General features: G+C 36.5%; 1 protein-coding gene across 1 annotated transcript in view; it reads left to right on the plus strand.

Annotated features, from left to right (window-relative positions):
* Window positions 1-226: 226 nt before the first annotated feature.
* The window catches only part of LOC118454436 (uncharacterized), a 30,887-nt gene continuing 11,934 nt past the window's right edge, over window positions 227-19,179 (plus strand). The window contains exons 1-36 of the mRNA XM_087833650.1: window positions 227-376; window positions 457-508; window positions 764-907; window positions 999-1,184; window positions 1,626-1,781; window positions 1,878-2,045; window positions 2,455-2,484; window positions 3,016-3,171; window positions 3,284-3,451; window positions 3,770-3,799; window positions 4,329-4,484; window positions 4,597-4,764; window positions 5,083-5,112; window positions 5,644-5,799; window positions 5,912-6,079; window positions 6,398-6,427; window positions 6,957-7,112; window positions 7,225-7,392; window positions 7,711-7,740; window positions 8,270-8,425; window positions 8,538-8,705; window positions 9,024-9,053; window positions 9,583-9,738; window positions 9,851-10,018; window positions 10,339-10,368; window positions 10,897-11,052; window positions 11,165-11,332; window positions 11,653-11,682; window positions 12,456-12,611; window positions 14,141-14,308; window positions 14,629-14,658; window positions 15,432-15,587; window positions 15,700-15,867; window positions 15,995-16,334; window positions 18,219-18,519; window positions 18,628-18,680. Coding sequence (XP_087689776.1) covers window positions 227-376; window positions 457-508; window positions 764-907; window positions 999-1,184; window positions 1,626-1,781; window positions 1,878-2,045; window positions 2,455-2,484; window positions 3,016-3,171; window positions 3,284-3,451; window positions 3,770-3,799; window positions 4,329-4,484; window positions 4,597-4,764; window positions 5,083-5,112; window positions 5,644-5,799; window positions 5,912-6,079; window positions 6,398-6,427; window positions 6,957-7,112; window positions 7,225-7,392; window positions 7,711-7,740; window positions 8,270-8,425; window positions 8,538-8,705; window positions 9,024-9,053; window positions 9,583-9,738; window positions 9,851-10,018; window positions 10,339-10,368; window positions 10,897-11,052; window positions 11,165-11,332; window positions 11,653-11,682; window positions 12,456-12,611; window positions 14,141-14,308; window positions 14,629-14,658; window positions 15,432-15,587; window positions 15,700-15,867; window positions 15,995-16,334; window positions 18,219-18,519; window positions 18,628-18,680 — 4,736 coding nt within the window. The remainder of the gene's footprint in view (window positions 377-456; window positions 509-763; window positions 908-998; window positions 1,185-1,625; window positions 1,782-1,877; window positions 2,046-2,454; window positions 2,485-3,015; window positions 3,172-3,283; window positions 3,452-3,769; window positions 3,800-4,328; window positions 4,485-4,596; window positions 4,765-5,082; window positions 5,113-5,643; window positions 5,800-5,911; window positions 6,080-6,397; window positions 6,428-6,956; window positions 7,113-7,224; window positions 7,393-7,710; window positions 7,741-8,269; window positions 8,426-8,537; window positions 8,706-9,023; window positions 9,054-9,582; window positions 9,739-9,850; window positions 10,019-10,338; window positions 10,369-10,896; window positions 11,053-11,164; window positions 11,333-11,652; window positions 11,683-12,455; window positions 12,612-14,140; window positions 14,309-14,628; window positions 14,659-15,431; window positions 15,588-15,699; window positions 15,868-15,994; window positions 16,335-18,218; window positions 18,520-18,627; window positions 18,681-19,179) is intronic.

Raw genomic sequence — 19,179 nt, forward strand, 5'->3', positions numbered from 1 at the left:
ATTCTACTCACACTGTGCTGCTAAAGTCAAAAGTGAGTGACAATGTTTGAAGTTAAACATTTTCAAAACTCTGTTTGCATGCTAACAAATAAACATTGACAGGCTGGTATGATCCAAATACATTTAAACAAGTTGAGCAGCACATTATCTGGAAGCCAGAAAACCTTTTGCCTTCCTGTTGGCTCCCATTTACAGAAGGAATGCCAGCAGCATGACACCGTGAATAATGACTGATTTTATTAAAAGGACTTGTGTTCTTTTCTCTTTAGTTAGGATGACATTACGAAAGGTCTCGTTATGCATCGTTATTCTCCTAGTCATATGGAACTGTCTTAAGTATGAGGGACACAGAGAGTTTCTAAATGGCTTCTTTGAGGTAAGAATAAAAATGAATGAATGTATAATGATGAAAAAATACAGTGAAACAAGTCATTTTCCTCCTGGATTTTCTTCCAGGAGTTAATGAGTGCAGAAGAATCCAGCATTCATCTAAGACAAAAAAGAGAAAGTGAGTACAATTTTAGCAGTGTTACTACAATGTAACACATGTTTGTTGACTAATAATATAATTATATAATAATTGTATTTATTAAAAAAAAAAAACATGCTTTGCAAAGTGCTTTGAAAAACTAGACGAGGGAGGATATTCAATGAACAAGCAGAACTGAATAGCAATAACAGTATCTGACCAAGTCCAGATTATCAATGTTATCATTGCTTTATGGTTTGTTTGGGTTTTTCTTTATCTTTTTTTTACCTTTAGCTTCATCAAATTCCACTGAGTATGAGCTCCAAGCTGTTATAAGTGTCTCAAATTTGGAACAATTCCAGTCGATACTGAACACTCTCAGTTTTCCTTTATCGATCAACGCCACTGGTGAGATTACAAGCATTAATACAACAACAGGTAAAACATCCATTTATGTTGCTTCTCCATTGCTTGCCAATCTTATTCACTCAAAGTGTCACATTGAACCATTATGTTGTGTTCTTCTCAGTGTGTTCACCAAACATAACTGCAAACATAACTGGATACCAGTGCACATGTGAGGAGAACTTTGCTTGGTCATATAACAAATGCATTAACTATGAGGCCTGTGATGCCATCGTTGGTGATACATGTGGATGCATTAATGGACTTCCAGCAGATGGGCAATATTGCCAATTAAAAAACAGCAACCCAGGTAGGACTAGTCAAACATGTATCACATGTGATAGGTAAGTAAGTATGTAATGTAAATGTAAGTACATTTATCCAGCATATGTAGTTAGACTGAGGTTTCTACGTCTGTGTTCTGTGAAAGGATTTAATAATGTAATTTTATTTAAAGTGTAAAGGATGTTGATTTGAATTCTATCCTAAAGCCATAACTTTGTATGAAATTTGTTTCAAGGGTTCAGTAGCTGTAGTCGCAAATATCTTGTTTACGAGAGATATTTACAATTTATGAAATGTTTGAGAAATTTTTTTCTAGCTACACCAACAGCTATATCACTAAATGATATATCACATGTAATTTAATATACATGTGATATATGTATTTCACATGTATATAATATATAGTTGCAACAGAAGTAGAAACATCTTAAATAAATGGGGTGCTTGTTTTTTGTCTCCTCTACAGTGCCAGTGGAGTATGATATAGACTTTAACTTGCTCTTGCCAGTATCCAGCCTGCCCCCAAATTTCATTGATCTGTTCAGAAACCATGTGGGAAATTTGTCATTCCCCAAAACCATCACTCAGTCTTTAATAATAGAAGACTTGAACTTCACCACATGTAAGAATTTTGTACTCGGACAGATTTAAATGTGTTCATACTCTGGTGCATGATTTATATGGTGTGTTTTGTCATTGTTTTGAATGACTTTAACAGGGTGCTATCCAAACTCCACCGGAGGAATGCAGTGTCAGTGTGAGGACCACTTTGGTTGGTCATGTGAAAAGTGTGGCCTATACGGTGCATGCAATAATGTTACCTCACAAACCTGTGGATGCATCAAAGGGCTTCCTCCTGATGGAGAGTTCTGTGAACCAAACGCAAGTAAGAAACCTGCAGCTGAAGAAATAGAAGCATTTTAGAAGCATAGAAACATTAACAGATCTAACACTGCGTTCAAAATCCTTACTGACATTGCTATGACATAACCAAAAGTTATAGACTTCCTCTGAGTGGGGAGTTCTGTCAACCAATCACAAGTAAGAACTGCAATTGTCTAGCTGTTGGATGAACAGAGACTACTGCCTTTATCAAATAAATGAATGAACTTTTCAACTGTCTGATTACCTAATATTGTGTTATGAGAGTGATTAGACATTAGACATGAATTGCTCTGTGGAAACACAGTGCAATTAATTCTATACTCACTGTATTAAACAAACATTAACACATCTATGGTGTTTAGTTTCTGGCTTGAAAATTAAATAGTTAAACATATAATGTTTTTCCACAGGCATCGCTCCTTGCCCAACACCACCTCCTGGTATGACAAACATCTTTGTTATTCATTTGTGGAAGCACAGTTCAATTCATTCTATACACACTGTATTAAATTATCTGATTGTTTGTGTTCAAAGACACAAATGATCTTGTTATGTTTAATTTGTATTTTGGGTGTGTTATCAAATATCAATATGTAAGAAATTATTTTTTACAATGGAAAGTGTATACAATATTTTTTTATAGAGAAAAACATGGGGGCCATCAACTTGGCAACAAAGAAAACACTTTCAAAAGATATGGCTACTGTTGTGCTTTAGCTCAGCCGCTGCTAATTTTCTAAAACTTACCAAGCAGCTTTTTAGGCATTGACCTAAACCCATGTGTTGTTAAAGGATAAACCTAAACAAGTAACATACTTTAATAAATAACGCATTCTTAAATGATAAAGATATTTGAAAATCTGAAACGTGCACGAGTCGAACTTGGGTCAGTTTTACATTTTCACGTAAATACAGTTTCCCATCATTGTAACAGTTGTATGTGATGGATTTCCCCCTTTTCTCCTACACAGCACCAGTGGACTTTGATATAGACCTTGAACTGCACATCCCAGCATCTAGTGTGCCCCAGAATTTCAGTGTTGTGCTCAGAAATATTCTGAGAAATTTCTCCTTCCCCGAAATCATCACTGGGTCTTTAACACTGAAAGACTTGAACTTCACCACATGTAAGGACCTGATCTTATTTGACTTTTGCACTCCAACACATTTAATGCTGTTCATATGGTGCTGTATGACTTGTGAACTGTGTTTTGTTCTTCTTTTAAATGTCTTGAAAAGGGTGCTATCCAAACTCCACTGGAGGATTCCAGTGTCAGTGTGAAGACCAGTTTGCTTGGTCATGTGGCAAGTGTGATGAGTACAGCGCATGCAGTAATGTCACCTCACAAACCTGTGATTGCATAAAGGGATTTCCTCTGAGTGGGGAGTTCTGTCAACCAATCACAAGTAAGAACTGATATCACCTAGCTATTGGATGAACAGACTACTGCCTTTATCAAATAAATAAATGAACTTTTCAACCGTCTGATTAGCTAACATTGTGTTATGAGAGTGTTATGAGAGTGATTAGACAATAGACATTAGACATGAATTGCACTGTTTCCACAGTGCAATTAATTCTATACTCACTGTATTAAAGAAACATTAACACATCTAACACTGCATTCATTATCCTTGCTGACATTTCTATGACATAACCAAAGTCATGGTGTTTAGTTTCTGGCTTGAAATTTAAATAGTTAAACATATAATGTTTTTCCACAGGCATCGCTCCTTGCCCAACACCACCTCCTGGTATGACAAACATCTTTGTTATTCATTTGTGGAAGCACAGTTCAATTCATTCTATACACACTGTATTAAATTATCTGATTGTTTGTGTTCAAAGACACAAATGATCTTGTTATGTTTAATTTGTATTTTGGGTGTGTTATCAAATATAATATGTAAGAAAAAAAAATTTACAATGGAAAGTGTATACAATATTTTTTATAGAGAAAAACATGGGGGCCATCAACTTGGCAACAAAGAAAACACTTTCAAAAGATATGGCTACTGTTGTGCTTTAGCTCAGCCGCTGCTAATTTTCTAAAACTTACCAAGCAGCTTTTTAGGCATTGACCTAAACCCATGTGTTGTTAATGGATAAACCTAGACAAGTAACATACTTTAATAAATAATGCATTCTTAAATGATAAAGATATTTGAAAATCTGAAACGTGCATGAGTCGAACTTGGGTCAGTTTTACATTTTCACATAAATATAGTTTCCCTTCATTGTAACAGTTGTATGTGATGGATTTCCCCCTTTTCTCCTACACAGCACCAGTGGACTTTGATATAGACCTTGAACTGCACATCCCAGCATCTAGTGTGCCCCAGAATTTCAGTGTTGTGCTCAGAAATATTCTGAGAAATTTCTCCTTCCCCGAAATCATCACTGGGTCTTTAACACTGAAAGACTTGAACTTCACCACATGTAAGGACCTGATCTTATTTGACTTTTGCACTCCAACACATTTAATGCTGTTCATATGGTGCTGTATGACTTGTGAACTGTGTTTTGTTCTTCTTTTAAATGTCTTGAAAAGGGTGCTATCCAAACTCCACTGGAGGATTCCAGTGTCAGTGTGAAGACCAGTTTGCTTGGTCATGTGGCAAGTGTGATGAGTACAGCGCATGCAGTAATGTCACCTCACAAACCTGTGATTGCATAAAGGGATTTCCTCTGAGTGGGGAGTTCTGTCAACCAATCACAAGTAAGAACTGATATCACCTAGCTATTGGATGAACAGACTACTGCCTTTATCAAATAAATAAATGAACTTTTCAACCGTCTGATTAGCTAACATTGTGTTATGAGAGTGTTATGAGAGTGATTAGACAATAGACATTAGACATGAATTGCACTGTTTCCACAGTGCAATTAATTCTATACTCACTGTATTAAAGAAACATTAACACATCTAACACTGCATTCATTATCCTTGCTGACATTTCTATGACATAACCAAAGTCATGGTGTTTAGTTTCTGGCTTGAAATTTAAATAGTTAAACATATAATGTTTTTCCACAGGCATCGCTCCTTGCCCAACACCACCTCCTGGTATGACAAACATCTTTGTTATTCATTTGTGGAAGCACAGTTCAATTCATTCTATACACACTGTATTAAATTATCTGATTGTTTGTGTTCAAAGACACAAATGATCTTGTTATGTTTAATTTGTATTTTGGGTGTGTTATCAAATATCAATATGTAAGAAATTATTTTTTACAATGGAAAGTGTATACAATATTTTTTTATAGAGAAAAACATGGGGGCCATCAACTTGGCAACAAAGAAAACACTTTCAAAAGATATGGCTACTGTTGTGCTTTAGCTCAGCCGCTGCTAATTTTCTAAAACTTACCAAGCAGCTTTTTAGGCATTGACCTAAACCCATGTGTTGTTAAAGGATAAACCTAAACAAGTAACATACTTTAATAAATAACGCATTCTTAAATGATAAAGATATTTGAAAATCTGAAACGTGCACGAGTCGAACTTGGGTCAGTTTTACATTTTCACGTAAATACAGTTTCCCATCATTGTAACAGTTGTATGTGATGGATTTCCCCCTTTTCTCCTACACAGCACCAGTGGACTTTGATATAGACCTTGAACTGCACATCCCAGCATCTAGTGTGCCCCAGAATTTCAGTGTTGTGCTCAGAAATATTCTGAGAAATTTCTCCTTCCCCGAAATCATCACTGGGTCTTTAACACTGAAAGACTTGAACTTCACCACATGTAAGGACCTGATCTTATTTGACTTTTGCACTCCAACACATTTAATGCTGTTCATATGGTGCTGTATGACTTGTGAACTGTGTTTTGTTCTTCTTTTAAATGTCTTGAAAAGGGTGCTATCCAAACTCCACTGGAGGATTCCAGTGTCAGTGTGAAGACCAGTTTGCTTGGTCATGTGGCAAGTGTGATGAGTACAGCGCATGCAGTAATGTCACCTCACAAACCTGTGATTGCATAAAGGGATTTCCTCTGAGTGGGGAGTTCTGTCAACCAATCACAAGTAAGAACTGATATCACCTAGCTATTGGATGAACAGACTACTGCCTTTATCAAATAAATAAATGAACTTTTCAACCGTCTGATTAGCTAACATTGTGTTATGAGAGTGTTATGAGAGTGATTAGACAATAGACATTAGACATGAATTGCACTGTTTCCACAGTGCAATTAATTCTATACTCACTGTATTAAAGAAACATTAACACATCTAACACTGCATTCATTATCCTTGCTGACATTTCTATGACATAACCAAAGTCATGGTGTTTAGTTTCTGGCTTGAAATTTAAATAGTTAAACATATAATGTTTTTCCACAGGCATCGCTCCTTGCCCAACACCACCTCCTGGTATGACAAACATCTTTGTTATTCATTTGTGGAAGCACAGTTCAATTCATTCTATACACACTGTATTAAATTATCTGATTGTTTGTGTTCAAAGACACAAATGATCTTGTTATGTTTAATTTGTATTTTGGGTGTGTTATCAAATATAATATGTAAGAAAAAAAAATTTACAATGGAAAGTGTATACAATATTTTTTATAGAGAAAAACATGGGGGCCATCAACTTGGCAACAAAGAAAACACTTTCAAAAGATATGGCTACTGTTGTGCTTTAGCTCAGCCGCTGCTAATTTTCTAAAACTTACCAAGCAGCTTTTTAGGCATTGACCTAAACCCATGTGTTGTTAATGGATAAACCTAGACAAGTAACATACTTTAATAAATAATGCATTCTTAAATGATAAAGATATTTGAAAATCTGAAACGTGCATGAGTCGAACTTGGGTCAGTTTTACATTTTCACATAAATATAGTTTCCCTTCATTGTAACAGTTGTATGTGATGGATTTCCCCCTTTTCTCCTACACAGCACCAGTGGACTTTGATATAGACCTTGAACTGCACATCCCAGCATCTAGTGTGCCCCAGAATTTCAGTGTTGTGCTCAGAAATATTCTGAGAAATTTCTCCTTCCCCGAAATCATCACTGGGTCTTTAACACTGAAAGACTTGAACTTCACCACATGTAAGGACCTGATCTTATTTGACTTTTGCACTCCAACACATTTAATGCTGTTCATATGGTGCTGTATGACTTGTGAACTGTGTTTTGTTCTTCTTTTAAATGTCTTGAAAAGGGTGCTATCCAAACTCCACTGGAGGATTCCAGTGTCAGTGTGAAGACCAGTTTGCTTGGTCATGTGGCAAGTGTGATGAGTACAGCGCATGCAGTAATGTCACCTCACAAACCTGTGATTGCATAAAGGGATTTCCTCTGAGTGGGGAGTTCTGTCAACCAATCACAAGTAAGAACTGATATCACCTAGCTATTGGATGAACAGACTACTGCCTTTATCAAATAAATAAATGAACTTTTCAACCGTCTGATTAGCTAACATTGTGTTATGAGAGTGTTATGAGAGTGATTAGACAATAGACATTAGACATGAATTGCACTGTTTCCACAGTGCAATTAATTCTATACTCACTGTATTAAAGAAACATTAACACATCTAACACTGCATTCATTATCCTTGCTGACATTTCTATGACATAACCAAAGTCATGGTGTTTAGTTTCTGGCTTGAAATTTAAATAGTTAAACATATAATGTTTTTCCACAGGCATCGCTCCTTGCCCAACACCACCTCCTGGTATGACAAACATCTTTGTTATTCATTTGTGGAAGCACAGTTCAATTCATTCTATACACACTGTATTAAATTATCTGATTGTTTGTGTTCAAAGACACAAATGATCTTGTTATGTTTAATTTGTATTTTGGGTGTGTTATCAAATATAATATGTAAGAAAAAAAAATTTACAATGGAAAGTGTATACAATATTTTTTATAGAGAAAAACATGGGGGCCATCAACTTGGCAACAAAGAAAACACTTTCAAAAGATATGGCTACTGTTGTGCTTTAGCTCAGCCGCTGCTAATTTTCTAAAACTTACCAAGCAGCTTTTTAGGCATTGACCTAAACCCATGTGTTGTTAATGGATAAACCTAGACAAGTAACATACTTTAATAAATAATGCATTCTTAAATGATAAAGATATTTGAAAATCTGAAACGTGCATGAGTCGAACTTGGGTCAGTTTTACATTTTCACATAAATATAGTTTCCCTTCATTGTAACAGTTGTATGTGATGGATTTCCCCCTTTTCTCCTACACAGCACCAGTGGACTTTGATATAGACCTTGAACTGCACATCCCAGCATCTAGTGTGCCCCAGAATTTCAGTGTTGTGCTCAGAAATATTCTGAGAAATTTCTCCTTCCCCGAAATCATCACTGGGTCTTTAACACTGAAAGACTTGAACTTCACCACATGTAAGGACCTGATCTTATTTGACTTTTGCACTCCAACACATTTAATGCTGTTCATATGGTGCTGTATGACTTGTGAACTGTGTTTTGTTCTTCTTTTAAATGTCTTGAAAAGGGTGCTATCCAAACTCCACTGGAGGATTCCAGTGTCAGTGTGAAGACCAGTTTGCTTGGTCATGTGGCAAGTGTGATGAGTACAGCGCATGCAGTAATGTCACCTCACAAACCTGTGATTGCATAAAGGGATTTCCTCTGAGTGGGGAGTTCTGTCAACCAATCACAAGTAAGAACTGATATCACCTAGCTATTGGATGAACAGACTACTGCCTTTATCAAATAAATAAATGAACTTTTCAACCGTCTGATTAGCTAACATTGTGTTATGAGAGTGTTATGAGAGTGATTAGACAATAGACATTAGACATGAATTGCACTGTTTCCACAGTGCAATTAATTCTATACTCACTGTATTAAAGAAACATTAACACATCTAACACTGCATTCATTATCCTTGCTGACATTTCTATGACATAACCAAAGTCATGGTGTTTAGTTTCTGGCTTGAAATTTAAATAGTTAAACATATAATGTTTTTCCACAGGCATCGCTCCTTGCCCAACACCACCTCCTGGTATGACAAACATCTTTGTTATTCATTTGTGGAAGCACAGTTCAATTCATTCTATACACACTGTATTAAATTATCTGATTGTTTGTGTTCAAAGACACAAATGATCTTGTTATGTTTAATTTGTATTTTGGGTGTGTTATCAAATATAATATGTAAGAAAAAAAAATTTACAATGGAAAGTGTATACAATATTTTTTATAGAGAAAAACATGGGGGCCATCAACTTGGCAACAAAGAAAACACTTTCAAAAGATATGGCTACTGTTGTGCTTTAGCTCAGCCGCTGCTAATTTTCTAAAACTTACCAAGCAGCTTTTTAGGCATTGACCTAAACCCATGTGTTGTTAATGGATAAACCTAGACAAGTAACATACTTTAATAAATAATGCATTCTTAAATGATAAAGATATTTGAAAATCTGAAACGTGCATGAGTCGAACTTGGGTCAGTTTTACATTTTCACATAAATATAGTTTCCCTTCATTGTAACAGTTGTATGTGATGGATTTCCCCCTTTTCTCCTACACAGCACCAGTGGACTTTGATATAGACCTTGAACTGCACATCCCAGCATCTAGTGTGCCCCAGAATTTCAGTGTTGTGCTCAGAAATATTCTGAGAAATTTCTCCTTCCCCGAAATCATCACTGGGTCTTTAACACTGAAAGACTTGAACTTCACCACATGTAAGGACCTGATCTTATTTGACTTTTGCACTCCAACACATTTAATGCTGTTCATATGGTGCTGTATGACTTGTGAACTGTGTTTTGTTCTTCTTTTAAATGTCTTGAAAAGGGTGCTATCCAAACTCCACTGGAGGACTCCAGTGTCAGTGTGAAGACCAGTTTGCTTGGTCATGTGGCAAGTGTGATGAGTACAGCGCATGCAGTAATGTCACCTCACAAACCTGTGATTGCATAAAGGGATTTCCTCTGAGTGGGGAGTTCTGTCAACCAATCACAAGTAAGAACTGATATCATCTAGCTGTTGGATGAACAGACTACTGCCTTTATCAAATAAATAAATGAACTTTTCAACCGTCTGATTAGCTAACATTGTGTTATGAGAGTGTTATGAGAGTGATTAGACAATAGACATTAGACATGAATTGCTCTGTGGAAAGACAGTGCAATTAATTCTATACTCACTGTATTAATGAAACATTAACACATCTAACACTGCATTCATTGTCCTTGCTGACATTTCTATGACATAACCAAAGTCATGGTGTTTAGTTTCTGGCTTGAAAATTAAATAATTAAACATATAATGTTTTTCCACAGGCGTCGCTCCTTGCCCAACACCACCTCCTGGTATGACAAACATCTTTGTTATTCATTTGTGGAAGCACAGTTCAATTCATTCTATGCACACTGTATTAAATTATCTGATTGTTTGTGTTCAAAGACACAAATGATCTTGTTATGTTTAATTTGTATTTTGGGTGTGTTATCAAATATAATATGTAAGAAAAAAAATTTACAATGGAAAGTGTATACAATATTTTTTATAGAGAAAAACATGGGGGCCATCAACTTGGCAACAAAGAAAACACTTTCAAAAGATATGGCTACTGTTGTGCTTTAGCTCAGCCGCTGCTAATTTTCTAAAACTTACCAAGCAGCTTTTTAGGCATTGACCTAAACCCATGTGTTGTTAATGGATAAACCTAGACAAGTAACATACTTTAATAAATAATGCATTCTTAAATGATAAAGATATTTGAAAATCTGAAACGTGCATGAGTCGAACTTGGGTCAGTTTTACATTTTCACATAAATATAGTTTCCCTTCATTGTAACAGTTGTATGTGATGGATTTCCCCCTTTTCTCCTACACAGCACCAGTGGACTTTGATATAGACCTTGAACTGCACATCCCAGCATCTAGTGTGCCCCAGAATTTCAGTGTTGTGCTCAGAAATATTCTGAGAAATTTCTCCTTCCCCAAAATCATCACTGGGTCTTTAACACTGAAAGACTTGAACTTCACCACATGTAAGGACCTGATCTTATTTGACTTTTGCACTCCAACACATTTAATGCTGTTCATATGGTGCTGTATGACTTGTGAACTGTGTTTTGTTCTTCTTTTAAATGTCTTGAAAAGGGTGCTATCCAAACTCCACTGGAGGACTCCAGTGTCAGTGTGAAGACCAGTTTGCTTGGTCATGTGGCAAGTGTGATGAGTACGGCACATGCAGTAATGTCACCTCACAAACCTGTGATTGCATAAAGGGATTTCCTCTGAGTGGGGAGTTCTGTCAACCAATCACAAGTAAGAACTGATATCATCTAGCTGTTGGATGAACAGACTACTGCCTTTATCAAATAAATAAATGAACTTTTCAACAGTCTGATTAGCTAACATTGTGTTATGAGAGTGTTATGAGAGTGATTAGACAATAGACATTAGACATGAATTGCTCTGTGGAAACACAGTGCAATTAATTCTATACTCACTGTATTAATGAAACATTAACACATCTAACACTGCATTCATTGTCCTTGCTGACATTTCTATGACATAACCAAAGTCATGGTGTTTAGTTTCTGGCTTGAAAATTAAATAATTAAACATATAATGTTTTTCCACAGGCGTCGCTCCTTGCCCAACACCACCTCCTGGTATGACAAACATCTTTGTTATTCATTTGTGGAAGCACAGTTCAATTCATTCTATACACACTGTATTAAAGAAACATTGACAGATCTAACACTGCGTTCATTATTTGCAAATTCTTTAAATGTGACACACATTTATATATTGTTATTCTTTAAAAGAATACTGTACAGGATCTTCTAAACATCACCTCTATTGTTTCTTTGTATGCCTGAGATAGTGTAAACTCTTAAAACATAAAAGATTGTATTTGAAGAAACACCAGACGAACTGAGCATCCCAGTCTCATGGCAGTTTGTGAAGTCATCACTACAGAATTATCTGATTGTTTGTGTTCAAAGACACAAATGATCTTGTTATGTTTAATTTGTATTTTGGGTGTGTTATCAAATATCAATATGTAAGAAATTATTTTTACAATGGAAAGTGTATACAATATTTTATTTAGAGAGAAAAACATGGAGGCCATCAATTTGGCAACAAAGAAAACACTTTCAAAAGATATGGCTACTGTTGTGCTTTAGCTCAGCCGCTGCTAATTTTCTAAAACTTACCAAGTAGCTTTTTAGGCATTGACCTAAACCAATGTGTTGTTAATGAATAAACCTAAACAAGTAACATACTTTAATAAATAATGCATCCTTAAATGATAAAGATATTTGAAAATCTGAAATGTGCATGAGTCGAACTTGGGTCAGTTTTACATTTTCACATAAATATAGTTCCCCATCATTGTAACAGTTGTATGTGATGGATTTTCCCCTTTTCTCCTACACAGCACCAGTGGACTTTGATATAGACCTTGAACTGCACATCCCAGCATCTAGTGTGCCCCAGAATTTCAGTGTTGTGCTCAGAAATATTCTGAGAAATTTCTCCTTCCCCGAAATCATCACTGGGTCTTTAACACTGAAAGACTTGAACTTCACCACATGTAAGGACCTGATCTTATTTGACTTTTGCACTCCAACACATTTAATGCTGTTCATATGGTGCTGTATGACTTGTGAAATGTGTTTTGTTCTTCTTTTAAATGTCTTGAAAAGGGTGCTATCCAAACTCCACTGGAGGACTCCAGTGTCAGTGTGAAGACCAGTTTGCTTGGTCATGTGGCAAGTGTGATGAGTACGGCGCATGCAGTAATGTCACCTCACACACCTGTGATTGCATAAAGGGATTTCCTCTGAGTGGGGAGTTCTGTCAACCAATCACAAGTAAGAAACCTGCAGCTGAAGAAATAGAAGCATTTTAGAAGCATAGAAACATTAACAGATCTAACACTGCGTTCAAAATCCTTACTGACATTGCTATGACATAACCAAAAGTTATGGACTTCCTCTGAGTGGGGAGTTCTGTCAACCAATCACAAGTAAGAACTGCAATTGTCTAGCTGTTGGATGAACAGAGACTACTGCCTTTATCAAATAAATGAATGAACTTTTCAACTGTCTGATTACCTAATATTGTGTTATGAGAGTGTTATGAGAGTGATTAGACATTAGACATGAATTGCTCTGTGGAAACACAGTGCAATTAATTCTATACTCACTGTATTAAAGAAACATTAACACATCTATGGTGTTTAGTTTCTGGCTTGAAAATTAAATAATTAAACATATAATGTTTTTCCACAGGTGTCGCTCCTTGCCCAACACCACCTCCTGGTATGACAAACATCTTTGTTATTCATTTGTGGAAGCACAGTTCAATTCATTCTATACACACTGTATTAAATTATCTGATTGTTTGTGTTCAAAGACACAAATGATCTTGTTATGTTTAATTTGTATTTTGGGTGTGTTATCAAATATCAATATGTAAGAAATTATTTTTTACAATGGAAAGTGTATACAATATTTTTTTATAGAGAAAAACATGGGGGCCATCAACTTGGCAACAAAGAAAACACTTTCAAAAGATATGGCTACTGTTGTGCTTTAGCTCAGCCGCTGCTAATTTTCTAAAACTTACCAAGCAGCTTTTTAGGCATTGACCTAAACCAATGTGTTGTTAATGGATAAACCTAGACAAGTAACATACTTTAATAAATAACGTATTCTTAAATTATAAAGATATTTGAAAATCTGAAACGTGCATGAGTCGAACTTGGGTCAGTTTTACATTTTCACGTAAATACAGTTTCCCATCATTGTAACAGTTGTATGTGATGGATTTCCCCCTTTTCTCCTACACAGCACCAGTGGACTTTGATATAGACCTTGAACTGCACATCCCAGCATTTAGTGTGCCCCAGAATTTCAGTGTTGTGCTCAGAAATATTCTGAGAAATTTCTCCTTCCCCGAAATCATCACTGGGTCTTTAACACTGAAAGACTTGAACTTCACCACATGTAAGGACCTGATCTTATTTGACTTTTTCACTCCAACACATTTAATGCTGTTCATATGGTGCTGTATGACTTGTGAACTGTGTTTTGTTCTTCTTTTAAATGTCTTGAAAAGGGTGCTATCCAAACTCCACTGGAGGACTCCAGTGTCAGTGTGAAGACCAGTTTGCTTGGTCATGTGGCAAGTGTGATGAGTACGGCACATGCAGTAATGTCACCTCACAAACCTGTGATTGCATAAAGGGATTTCCTCTGAGTGGGGAGTTCTGTCAACCAATCACAAGTAAGAACTGATATCACCTAGCTGTTGGATGAAGAGACTACTGCCTTTATCAAATAAATAAATGAACTTTTCAACCGTCTGATTAGCTAACATTGTGTTATGAGAGTGTTATGAGAGTGATTAGACAATAGACATTAGACATGAATTGCTCTGTGGAAACACAGTGCAATTAATTCTATACTCACTGTATTAATGAAACATTAACACATCTAACACTGCATTCATTGTCCTTGCTGACATTTCTATGACATAACCAAAGTCATGGTGTTTAGTTTCTGGCTTGAAAATTAAATAATTAAACATATAATGTTTTTCCACAGGCGTCGCTCCTTGCCCAACACCACCTCCTGGTATGACAAACATCTTTGTTATTCATTTGTGGAAGCACAGTTCAATTCATTCTATACACACTGTATTAAAGAAACATTGACAGATCTAACACTGCGTTCATTATTTGCAAATTCTTTAAATGTGACACACATTTATATATTGTTATTCTTTAAAAGAATACTGTACAGGATCTTCTAAACATCACCTCTATTGTTTCTTTGTATGCCTGAGATAGTGTAAACTCTTAAAACATAAAAGATTGTATTTGAAGAAACACCAGACGAACTGAGCATCCCAGTCTCATGGCAGTTTGTGAAGTCATCACTACAGAATTATCTGATTGTTTGTGTTTAAAGACACAAATGATCTTGTTATGTTTAATTTGTATTTTGGGTGTGTTATCAAATATCAATATGTAAGAAATTATTTTTACAATGGAAAGTGTATACAATATTTTATTTAGAGAGAAAAACATGGAGGCCATCAATTTGGCAACAAAGAAAACACTTTCAAAAGATATAGCTATTGTTGTGCTTTAGCTTAGCCGCTGCTAATTTTCTAAAACTTACCAAGTAGCTTTTTAGGCATTGACCTAAACCAATGTGTTGTTAATGAATAAACCTAAACAAGTAACATACTTTAATAAATAATGCATCCTTAAATGATAAAGATATTTGAAAATCTGAAATGTGCATGAGTCGAACTTGGGTCAGTTTTACATTTTCACATAAATATAGTTCCCCATCATTGTAACAGTTGTATGTGATGGATTTTCCCCTTTTCTCCTACACAGCACCAGTGGACTTTGATATAGACCTTGAACTGCACATCCCAGCATCTAGTGTGCCCCAGAATTTCAGTGTTGTGCTCAGAAATATTCTGAGAAATTTCTCCTTCCCCGAAATCATCACTGGGTCTTTAACACTGAAAGACTTGAACTTCACCACATGTAAGGACCTGATCTTATTTGACTTTTGCACTCCAACACATTTAATGCTGTTCATATGGTGCTGTATGACTTGTGAAATGTGTTTTGTTCTTCTTTTAAATGTCTTGAAAAGGGTGCTATCCAAACTCCACTGGAGGACTCCAGTGTCAGTGTGAAGACCAGTTTGCTTGGTCATGTGGCAAGTGTGATGAGTACGGCGCATGCAGTAATGTCACCTCACACACCTGTGATTGCATAAAGGGATTTCCTCCAGATGGAGAATTCTGTGAACCATTCACAAGTAAGGACCTTGTCGTTTTTATAACAAAATGTATTTTTTTATTCACTTTAAATTCATCAGGTTTGCGTCATGAGTGTTCTCAATGTCACTGAAACAATATAAGGAATTCTTGAATGTTTCTCCACAGATATCATTCCCTGTCCACCAATGCCAAACACAACAACACCAGATCCTACAACTACAACACCAATGCCAAACACAACAACACCAGATCCTACTACAACAACACCAATGCTAAACACAACAACACCAGATCCTACAACTACAACACCAATGCTAAACACAACAACACCAGATCCTACAACTACAACACCAATGCCAAACACAACAACACCAGATCCTACTACAACAACACCAATGCTAAACACAACAACACCAGATCCTACTACTACAACACCAATGCCAAACACAACAACACCAGATCCTACAACTACAACACCAATGCCAAACACAACAACACCAGATCCTACTACTACAACACCAATGCTAAACACAACAACACCAGATCCTACTACGACAACACCAATGCTAAACACAACAACACCAGATCCTACAACTACAACACCAATGCCAAACACAACAACACCAATGCTAAACACAACAACACCAGATCCTACAACTACAACACCAATGCCAAACACAACAACACCAGATCCTACAACTACAACACCAATGCCAAACACAACAACACCAGATCCTACTACAACAACACCAATGCTAAACACAACAACACCAGATCCTACAACTACAACACCAATGCTAAACACAACAACACCAGATCCTACAACTACAACACCAATGCCAAACACAACAACACCAGATCCTACTACAACAACACCAATGCTAAACACAACAACACCAGATCCTACTACAACAACACCAATGCTAAACACAACAACACCAGATCCTACAACTACAACACCAATGCCAAACACAACAACACCAGATCCTACTACTACAACACCAATGCTAAACACAACAACACCAGATCCTACTACGACAACACCAATGCTAAACACAACAACACCAGATCCTACAACTACAACACCAATGCCAAACACAACAACACCAATGCTAAACACAACAACACCAGATCCTACAACTACAACACCAATGCCAAACACAACAACACCAGATCCTACTACAACAACACCAATGCTAAACACAACAACACCAGATCCTACAACTACAACACCAATGCCAAACACAACAACACCAGATCCTACTACAACAACACCAATACTAAACACAACAACACCAGATCCTACTACAACAACACCAATGCTAAACACAACAACACCAGATCCTACTACTACAACACCAATGCCAAACACAACAACACCAGATCCTACAACACCAATGCCAAACACAACAACACCAGATCCTACTACTACAACACCAATGCTAAACACAACAACACCAGATCCTACTACAACAACACCAATGCTAAACACAACAACACCAGATCCTACAACTACAACACCAATGCTAAACACAACAACACCAATGCTAAACACAACAACACCAATGCTAAACACAACAACACCAGATCCTACTACTACAACACCAATGCTAAACACAACAACACCAATGCCAAACACAACAACACCAATGCTAAACACAACAACACCAGATACTACTACGACAACACCAATGCCAAACACAACAACACCAATGCTAAACACAACAACACCAGATCCTACTACTACAACAGCAATGCTAAACACAACAACATCAGATCCTACTACAACAACACCAATGCTAAACACAACAACACCAATGCTAAACACAACAACACCAATGCTAAACACAACAACACCAGATCCTACTACTACAACACCAATGCTAAACACAACAACACCAATGCTAAACACAACAACACCAATGCTAAACACAACAACACCAGATCCTACTACTACAACACCAATGCTAAACACAACAACACCAATGCTAAACACAACAACACCAATGCTAAACACAACACCAATGCTAAACACAACAACACCAGATCCTACTACTACAACACCAATGATAAACACAACAACAACAATGCTAAACACAACAACACCAGATCCTACAACTACAACACCAATGCTAAACACAACAACACCAGATCCTACTACAACAACACCAATGCTAAACACAACAACACCAGATCCTACAACTACAACACCAATGCTAAACACAACAACACCAGATCCTACAACTACAACACCAATGCCAAACACAACAACACCAGATCCTACTACTACAACACCAATGCTAAACACAACAACACCAGATCCTACTACTACAACACCAATGCCAACAACTATAACAACACTGATTCCAAACACAACCACATCTATGCTAAACACAACAACACCAGATCCTACTACAACAAAACCATTACCAACAACGACACCAATTCTAACCAATACAACAATTCTGATGCCAAATACAACCACACCAATGACACCCACAACAACAACATGGGGATCGAGTACTACAAGAGTGCCAACTACTACAACCACAGCGATGTCAACTACAACAACAACAGCAAACACAACTACTACAATAACACCAACTACAGATCAATTGACCATAAATGTGGAATTTAATGACACATACAATAATCCAAACAGTGATTTTTTCAGAAATGTTAACACTTCTGTAAGTCTCAATTAGCCCCATCTTTATATCATTCAGTTTTCACACAATCTCAATCTACTCGATTCAGGTGGTTTAATTCATGTTTGGCAATGTCACGATCTCAAACAGATTCAAGCAGAAGCAAAGAAGAACAATATCACAGCACAATTAATTAAATTCCGGTAAGTCACATTATCTTTTTTAATATACCAATCCTAACAATTGGTTCTTTGTTTAGGTTTTTTTGTTTGTTTGTTTTTTTACAGTTGTTACAGTCTTTGAAAATTTTCTCCTCTGTGTCAACACTGCAAGTCAAAAGAAAAAATCATTATGTGGCTACCTTGAAGCTAATTAACATAAACGCCCTACAAAAAACGGATAACTACAACCTAAAGTTCCACTACCCATGAATCACTTACACACACACCATACTGGAAAAAACATCTAGTATAACATCTGTATAATCATCACCTTATACAGAGGCAGACTGAGACTCTAATGCAGGCCAAGAACTTGACTTAAACCCAGTCCACTTGGTCTGTCATTCTCTAGTCTATAAGAGCCTAGCATCAGAATGGGAAAGAAAAGTAATTTATGTAACTTTGAACGTGGCATGGTTGTTGGGGCAAGACAGATTTGTCTAAGTATTTAGAAAATGCTGATCTACTCACATCTTCCTGC

The sequence above is a fragment of the Neolamprologus brichardi genome, chromosome 20 (genome assembly GCF_056152115.1).
Source record: "Neolamprologus brichardi isolate AB-2024 chromosome 20, ASM5615211v1, whole genome shotgun sequence".
NCBI lineage: Eukaryota > Metazoa > Chordata > Actinopteri > Cichliformes > Cichlidae > Neolamprologus > Neolamprologus brichardi.